The sequence below is a fragment of the Gigantopelta aegis genome, chromosome 14, assembly GCF_016097555.1.
Source record: "Gigantopelta aegis isolate Gae_Host chromosome 14, Gae_host_genome, whole genome shotgun sequence".
Taxonomy (NCBI): Eukaryota; Metazoa; Mollusca; class Gastropoda; order Neomphalida; family Peltospiridae; genus Gigantopelta; species Gigantopelta aegis.
The window spans coordinates 51,402,600-51,412,260 of NC_054712.1; the positions used below are offsets into that span (position 1 = coordinate 51,402,600).

Genomic DNA, 9,661 nt, shown 5'->3' on the forward strand with positions numbered 1-9,661 from the left:
AATAGGACGTAATTTGAAATGTGAATACGTGATCTTATCAATAGCACCCCCCCCCCTCCCCACACACACACACACCCAAACTATTACCAAGTACCACGTGAGTTGACTGATCCACAGTATCAATATTTACGTAGTGTTATTATTATTTTTGTTTAATTTGGAGGAGGGGGAGGGGGGGGGGTGTTTTGGGGGTTTTTTTGGGTTTGTTTTTTTTGTGGGGGCGGGTGTTTGTTTTAAATGTCTATTTACGTGTTGTTGGTGTTTTGGGGTGTTTGTGTTTAGATGTCATTTGTATGCCTGCGTGATTGGCGAGCCACGATTGATATATCACAGGCCGTGGTATCTGTTATCCTGTCTGTGGTGGGCCCATTGGGTTATTTCTCTTTCCAGCCAGTGCACTACAATCGGTATATCAAAGGCCGTGGTATTTGCTATCCTGTCTGTAGGATGGTGCATATAAAAGATCCCATGCTACTAATATGAAACGATTCAATCGGGCTGCTGGTGCGCCCTTGCACTTGCCAGTGTAGGCGGTCCCTCCTTCCTTCCCCCCCCCCCCCCGCCACCTTTCCTGTCATGGACGGAGGAGCCGGCCAAGGCCGGCTCTTGTGACCACGACAGGCGTGCGCTACAACAGCTTGCTCTGAATGTGCACGTAAAACCCTATGACCTGACCTGACCTGACCTGAATGGAAAAATGTAGCGGGTTTCCTCTCTCGGACTATATATCACATTACCAAATGTTTGACATCCAATAGCCGATGATTAATAAATGAATGTGCTCTAGTGGTGTCGTTAAACAAATACACTTTCTTTTCCTGTCTTTGGGATAGTATCTATAAAAGATTTTTGACATCCAATATCCGATAATTAATGAATCAATGTGCTCTAGTGGTGTCGTTGAACAAAACAAACTTTAATGTTTGTTGTCGAGCATGCACCTTTAAATATCCCCACTCCTTGACACTCATTATGTAAACTCATACCGAGCAATGAAAGCCACTGGTGCGTGCGCGCTTTAGAATCGATTTGAAAAGAGGAGAGCGTGAGCGTCCGGGGAATATTTCCCGACTGACGCAACAGTACACGTGTTTATAATTTAATAAACAAGTAACGCCGATGCTAGAGGCTCGACATTTTGATTATCCCGTAAGTCGCGAACGTTCGTCATCACACGGTGGGGAGAATACAAACGACGACTGTTGCCGAGATTCAACGGAAACCCCCGGGGTGCGTGCACCTGAGACCCGAATAACGACGACTTCTAGCTCGGGAATACCAATCAAATGAGTTTCGTATATTAATGTAATCAGTCGTAATCGTTTTGTTCTTGTTGGAATCGAGGACTGATATATAGGGGGTGATTCGGTATAAAGGGGGCGGTTCCATCCGCCTATCTTCTTTTTTAAAATAATATATAAATTAATTGAGACATTTGTTTTATATTTAAAAAAAAAAAAAAAAAAAAACAACAATTCTGAACCCCTCTGGAGATTGATTACTGTTACCTTGGATCCGACCCTGGGTCTTTCTTAAATCGTGCTGCCTAGCACGGAGCTCCATGCTTGCTCTAGACAAAGAGTTGTGATGTTTGAACGACAGTCAGTTGTGTTGCTAGGCCTGTAAGGGCGCACTGATGTCTTCGCTTAAAATCTGTCGGAGTTTGTTAACGATCACCCGATTGTCCGGTGATTTCCGTGAAGGAAAACAGCTGTTACGGAAATATCGAACGCTTTTGTGTTTTCTAAAGGTAATTTAATTTTTTAATCAATTAAAATATATAGTATTATCTTTTGAATACCTTGATATTATTACTGGTTTGATATCTATAGCAATTTTAATTGTTTAGATTTTTTATTATTTTGTAAATGAAAGTTTACTTTTCAAGAGGTGTGCTGTATAGAGAAATGATATTGCTAAGTTTTATATTATTTTTAACTTTGTTGTTGTTGTTGTTGTTGTGTGTGTGAGTGTGTGTGTGTGTGTGTGTGTGTGTGTGTGTGTGTGTGTGTGTGTGTGTCTGAATGTGTGTGAGTGTGTATATATGTGTGTATGTGTGTATATGTGAGTGTATATGTGTATGTGTGTGTGAGTATGTGAGTATGTTAGTGTGTATGTGAGTGTGTACGTATGTGTGCGTGTGAGTGTATATGTATGTGTGTACATATGAGGGTGTATGCGTCTATGTGCATGTGAATGTCTCTCTCTCTCTCTCTCTCTCTCTCTCTCTCTCTCTCTCTCTCTCTCTCTCTCTCTCTCTCTCTCTCTATATATATATATATATATATATGTGTTGTGTGTGTGGTGTATATATGTGTGTGTATGCGTGTGTGTGTGTGTGTATATATATATATATATGTGTGTGTGTGTGTGTGTGTTTGTGTGTGTGTGCGTGTGTGCGTGTGTCTTTGACTTAAAATCTTTAAGATAAATACTTTTTCTTTAAATACAACATTGAAATACAACAATTAACATAGTCAAGCTCATATTTCGGTACAACACAGAACCTATTAGATGATTCGACAACATAGCGCACGCTCTCAGCCTTACAGGACACATTATTGTAATGTAGTCTTCGTCATCATCATCATTCATCATTATCATCTATCATCAGCACAATAATTGCAATAACCATCGTTGTCATCATATTCATCATCACAATTGCTCCCTGGTTAGTGTCGTAATTTTAAATTAATGTACAGTTCTTATATTTCAGAATTATTGTCAGGGCACGCAGTCCAAAGTTCTAGACAAAACCTCATTTCTGATAGTTCCAATGCTAGCTGTTTTCGTGGGGAGTGGAAAAAATATACAACACGGTAATGAGGCTATATATCTATATATAAGATATGGTTTGTAATAGTATAGTATAATTCAACTGTATTATATTGTATCATCATAGGATTAACCACTCCACTCTCTCTCTCTCTCTCTCTCTCTCTCTCTCTCTCTCTCTCTCTCTCTCTCTCTCTCTCTCTCCATATATCTCTTTCTCTCCCCATATCTCTCTGTCTCTTTGTGTCTCTGTCTCTCTCTCTGTCTCTCGCTCCGGCTCTCTTTCTTTCTCATTCCATCTCTCTCTCTTTCTCTCTCCATGCCTCTCTGTCTCTCTCTGTGTCTCTGTCCCTGTTTCTGTCTGTATCTCTCTCTTTCTCTGTCTCTCTCTCTCTCTCTCTCTCTCTCTCTCTCTCTCTCTCTCTCTCTCTCTCTCTCTCTCTCACACACACACACACACACACACACACACACACACTCCCCACCCTCTCTCTCTCTTACTATACAGCAAACAATAATATGATGAATCATTTAACCTACCAAAGTATTTAATATTCAATTTCTAACAAGTTATGTCTCAAATAATGCGAACAAATACTTATATGTTACGCTACATGCACGCCACATAACGAACACATACAACATGTTATCGATGCATCTATTCATTACATACAAAATACTATACGAGCTTGTCTGTCATACCACATCTAGTTTAGTATTTTATTTATTACAAACCAACTGCAAACAAGCCGCAACGCACAAGTAAGCAGATGTCGAGACCTACTACACGTTATTTTTTTCTAGGAATTTGGTCAGCAAGTGATCTACGTCACGTTCACGTTACGCCAATATAACACTAGTTAGATATTGACTGATTGTTATGACATGAGCAATACCTTACACTGGTGTGCAATGAATGTGTATATGCTATCTTGTTTAAACTCGCAGACCTTAGTTTGATTAATCTACAAACCTGCAAAACATCTGGATAAAGTTACAGTAGAATTAAACAAGGGTCTGACGTTGAAACGGGAAATACCCTCTATAAATAAATTAGAGCTTGTCTCCATAGCGATTATTTCTCAGAGGTACGTGCGTTTTAAGATTAAGAAAAATACATTTCGTGGCATTATAAACACCGGGATGACCACAGACGTTTACGAATGTACGGGAATAGATATCCCAAACAATAAAATGTAAGTTGTGTCTGATTTTCAATTATCGAAAACGGCTTTAATAGTGAAAAATTTGTGTCTGTGCATGACTATGGAGAATTCTACCAGGAGCTTATCATCCATTATGATGTATGTTAAAAACTAATCGGTTCTGAAACGCGGTCAAGGTCGAAGGTTTTAAAGTGCACGTTCAGAACAAGTTGTTGTAGTGTAGCGCACGAATGCCATGGGCGCAGGTGTCGACTTTCGCCGGTTCTTCCGTTACGGACAGGACTAACACGCAGGTGTTCGTAAGCGTATTAAAAGTCCGGTAACTGCTGTGGTAGCCTCACCATGACGCCCTTTGATGACACCTGAGGCCTAGATCGTGGAGGGGGCTCGATCGCTGTCGCTCGCTAGTCTGTTTTTTGGCACCCAACGCTGGATGACGATGGTACCAGTCAAAATGTCCGCGAGCGCTCTGTCTCTTGAACACGTCCCTGGTGTCATAGATGAGGAAAACTGAAACTGCAATAAACGGCAAACTGACTGGTTAACTTGTCACTTGCCATAATCAACGTAACTTTCTTTGGCACCAGTCTAACAATCGCATACTAATATTACCGGTATCTGTGGTGTCGTGGTTAGAGCGATAGGTACAGGGTTCACATTCAGATATCGGCTGGCAGGTACTGGGTTCGCACCACGGTACCGGCTCCCACTCCAGCTGAGGTGTGTGCCTAGGACAGCGTGCTTGAACGTTAATTGGATATAAACACGAATATAAGTTTAAATAAATAAATGATATGCCATTGTCGAATTGGTGCTAAAGGGAGTCACGTTCATTATGGCAAGTGACACGTTTACAAGTCAGTTTGCAGTTTAATACACGTGACACTAGTACATATGTGCATCCATTTTGGTGTAATATCAACACATTTGTCGAAAAATTACGTCCATATATTATTTCAAAAATGACTTTAAAATATATGATAATGTTTGTTTGTTTGTTTTTTGTGTCGTTTTGTTTGGACATAATAGGATGGTGGGTACGTGACATTACATTCAAAGCTATCGACGTGTAATTTACTCAAAATAGAATTTAATTTTTAAAAAGTTGATTATGTACTTTCTTTCGTTTACTTATTTTCGTGCTTATATCCAACTGAGGTTGGAGCACGCTGTCCTGGGCACACACCTCAGCTATCTGGGTTGTCCACCTAGAACAATGGTTAGTTGTTAGTTGGTTAGTGTTTAGTGAAAGAAAAGAGGGTGTAGTGGTTTTACACCTACCCCATTCAGGCCTTAAAACTCGGTCTGGGTGGGAGCCAGTATCGGGCTGCGAACCCTATACCTTACAGCCTTAACCACGACACCACCGAGGCCAGTTTTGTAACTTTAAAAATGCTAGCTTTATGAAAATGTCAATATCGACTAAAGGATTCACGCAACGCCTACAACGCATTGTGTTTTTGCATTCTTCTGTCATGATTTCACAACAGCTTCAGCTATTTACTGGTCGATGAATGGCGCATTGCTCTTCGTCCCTGTTCATCCATGAAGTTTAACGACCTCTCTCTCTCTCTCTCTCTCTCTCTCTCTCTCTCTCTCTCTCTCTCTCTCTCTCTCTCTCTCTCTCTCTCTCTCTCTCTCTCGCAGACAGTTGTGTTTATTTAGGCATGTATTAATGTTTCATCATTGTGTGTGAAGGAGGATTGCACATAACTACACTGGCGGATCCAAGGGTCCGGTTATCCCGACACGTATCGCGGTAAAGCTATTAGGTTGAATCCAAATCAGAACGTGTTTGCAATAGAGCACATTAATTAATTAATTATTAATCGTCGGTTATTGGATCTCAAACGATTTCACAGTCTGGTTCGTAGTCTTCAAAGGAAACCATTACGTTGGGTTTTTAGGGGTTTTTTTCCATTAAAAGCATGTTGTCTTTTATATGCACTTTCACAGCAACAGGGCAGCACATACCACGACGTTTGATAGAACTCTTGTAATACACTGGTTGGGGCGAGGAATATTCATCCCTAGCAATACTTTCGTTTGTTCCCATTAAAGGGCGGGACGTAGCTCAGTGGTAAAGCGCTCGCTTGATGCGCGGTCGGTCGGTTTAGGATCGATCCCCGTCACTGGGTCCATTGGGCTATTTCTCGCTCCAGCCAGTGCACCGCGACTGGTACACCAAAGGTCGTGGAATGTGCTATCCTGTCTATGGGATGGTGCATATAAAAGATCCCTTGCTGCTAATCGAAAAGAGTAGCCCATGAAATGACGACAGCGGGTTTCCTTTGTCTATATATGTGGTCCTTGACCATATGTCCGACTCATATAACCGTAAATAAAATGTGTTGAGTGCGTCGTTAAATAAAAATAAAAACATTTCCGTTAATAAAAATGTGTTGAGTGCGTCGTTAAATAAAACATTCCCTTCCATTCCTTGTTCCCATTAACAAAATAAAGACACATCCCGGTGTTTTTTTTTCTAAAACACTATCTCAGCTTAACGTGTTTTAAATATAAACCGTTATAGAAATAAATACATTTAGAATGGTCATTAGCCGAATTGTTTCATTTTATTTTGGCATTTGGAAGAAATAATACATTCATACGTATGAACATTTTTTGCAAAAAAATTGATGTCGATGTACTAAGCTAAATATTAAGATGTCCAGAAATCCATTGGATAAATATTCCAAGCAAGAAAAAGTAAGTAAATTGTAAACTTAACCACTTGCACCAACCAGTGATCCATAACTGGTTCAACAAAGGCCATGGTTTGTGCTATCCTGCCTGTGGGAAGCGCAAATAAAAGACCCCCTGATGCTAATCGGAAGAGTAGCCCATGTAGTGGCGACAGCGGGTTTCCTCTCAAAATCTGTGTGGTCCTTAACCATATGTCTGACGCCATATAACCGTAAATAAAATGTGTTGAGTGCGTCGTTAAATAAAACACTTCTTTCTTTCTGGATTAAAAATCGCATGCCTCGACTGGGATCCGAACCCAGTACCTACCAGCCTGTACACCGATGGCCTGCCACGACACCACCGAGGCCGGTACTAAACTTAACAGAGGAGGATCTAGAGATAATTGTGCGATAGTTATAATTTTATTAGATATTAATTTTCATTTTTTTTACGATCCCCCTCAAAACCCCCCAAAAGTTCCCTTGGCTATTCCATTTCATATCAGTGCCCCCCCCCCCCCCCTCCCCCCAATGGATTTTCTGGATCCACCACTGCTTAATCATGTGAAACATACTTTATTTACCGAAAATCTTTTGAAATGGCAACGAACTGAGGATAGTCTCTTTAACCTCTCCCGTTGGCTGACAGATTAGATGCATGTAGCGTGCGTGTGTTCACGAGACCCTATTCCTGTACGTAATCTCGGAAATAAATCGATTTGAAATAAACCAGTGTGAACGTTTAAAGCGGACATTCACCAGTTAATCAAACGCGCGGTATGCTTATTTCCATTAGAAACGCACAACAAAAATAATGGTGTATATCCCAGTGATACAACATGTGGGGCAAGGCAACCGGTATAATATCCGCCCGCACCCCCCCCCCCCCCCCCCCAACAATATTTGTTAGAATTAGTGTAAGTTTAGGGTTAGGGTTAGGGTTAGTTATATAAAATACCTTTTTAAACATTTTGTTCTATAAAAGCAACATAATATTTATATTTCGTAATCCAGTATCACTACGCTGTGCGGGCGGAAATCTTTCCCTGGAAGGTACTGGGTTCGGATCCCAGTCGAGGCATGGGATTTGTAATCCAGATACCGACTCCAAACCCTGAGCGAGTGCTCCGCAAGGCTCAATTGGTAGGTGTAAACTACTTGCACCGACCAGTGATCCATAACTGGTTCAACAAAAGCCATGATTTGTGCTATCCTGCCTGTGGGAAGCGCAAATAAAAAATCACTTGCTGCCTGTCGTAAAAGAGTAGCCTATGTGGCAACAGCGGGTTTCCTCTAAAAAACAGTGTGAGAATGACCATATGTTTGACGTCCAATAGCTGACGATAAGATAAAAAAATCAATGTGCTCTAGTGGCGTTGTTAAATAAAACAAACTTTACTTTCGGACTTGAGGCTGGTTGGTACTGGGTTCGTATCCTACCTGAGGCAATGGGGGATTGTCCATGCCACTGCCGCCTCCAACCCAGAGTGAGTTCACCGCTAGACTTGAGGCTGGTTGGTACTGGGTTCGTATCCTACCTGAGGCAATGGGGGATTGTCCATGCTACTGCGCCTCCATCCCAGAGCGAGTTCACCGCTAGACTTAATGGGTAGATGTAACGCCACATTCACCAAGTTTAGCCCACTTTACAGGTGCGATTATGGATGTGTCTCCCGAGTGAATGACCTCACATGGGGGATGATTACCCGGCATGCACTGCATGCTCCGTGTACCCCGGGCTCGGGTGATACCGAGATAGCTAAACTAACAGCAAGCGTATAGCACGGCCCTGTTAAGTAGTCCTGTACCGAAAGTCTTTCGTAATTGTAAAGCTTCATTTACTGAAGGCGAAAACAAATACATTAGTATACTGATCGAAAGAAATAAGGGAAGGTTTAAAAAGTAATAGCAAATAATAACTGAAACCAAGACCCTCATCCACAGTACGAGGACACCACTACAGCACATTAATGTATTAATCATCGGCTATTGGATGTCAGACATTAGGTAATTCTGACATATAGTCTTTTAGAGGAAACCCGCTATAGTATTTTCCATTAGGTCAGGTCATAAGTTTTAAAGGACATTCCTGAGTTTAAGATGTTATTGACTAACAGAGACGTTTTAACGATTGTAATTACATATCAAATATATTTGTTTCTGTATAAAATATTAGTGGCTGTATATTAAATGTGTTTCGGATCGTTATAATATTTGTACTAGGTTAAATTTCATTTTATTTCCTAAATGTTTTGGGGTTTTTTCGTACGTACGAAATTATTTAAGACAAAATCCAGACGACCAGAAACACATTGAATATACAGACACTGATATTCTAAACAAGAAAACATATTTAATATGTAAGTTTAATCGTAGACATATTTTATTAGTCGGAAACATCTTACAATGCTGCAAGCTCAGGAATGTCCCTTTAACATGTACATTCAGAAGAGGCTGTTGTAGCGCACGTCTGTTACGGGCGCATGTGTCGACTTTCATCAACTCTCCGTCCAGGACAGGAAAAGGTTTGTGGTGGGTGGGAGAGGGGGTTACCCGCGCTGACATGTGTAAGGGAGAACAAGCAGCCCGACCAGGGTCGGTAGCGGGTGAGGGTTGGTTTTGATGCTGTTGAATTTACAAACATCCCATAGGATTAAAGCCAAATATAATTGTTCCATTGGTAGCAAGGGATCTTTTACATGCACCATGTCACAGACTAGATATCAATTAATACGGCCTTTGATATACCAGTTGTTTTGCGCTGCCTAGACCCACCGACGTGGATCGAACTTAGACCGACCACGCTTCAAGTGAACGCTTTACCAATCACAGAAGTGGCATTCAATGTTGCATGGCATCTCTGTATTGCACACAGGCATAACTACATTTGTTCTCAAAATACCATGTGTTCCCTTATTTTTGTTTATCAGTATACATGTATTTACGTTTATTGTGTTGCAGCCATAGTTTAGGCCCCATCATGGTGTGCTGCATTAAAGCGTATTAGCGATCTGTCAATCAGACCCTGATGCA

General features: G+C 41.1%; 1 protein-coding gene across 2 annotated transcripts in view; it reads left to right on the top strand.

The window, feature by feature from the left end:
- Positions 1-1,142: 1,142 nt before the first annotated feature.
- Positions 1,143-9,661, top strand: part of LOC121388591 (regulator of microtubule dynamics protein 1-like) — a 29,224-nt gene continuing 20,705 nt past the window's right edge. Inside the window, exons 1-2 of one of the 2 annotated variants that reach the window (XM_041519992.1) lie at positions 1,143-1,750; positions 2,717-2,819. In XM_041519992.1, the coding sequence (XP_041375926.1) occupies positions 1,637-1,750; positions 2,717-2,819 (217 nt within the window). In that variant the 5' untranslated portion in view covers positions 1,143-1,636. The remainder of the gene's footprint in view (positions 1,751-2,716; positions 2,820-9,661) is intronic. The other variant, XM_041519993.1, reaches the window with a different exon arrangement.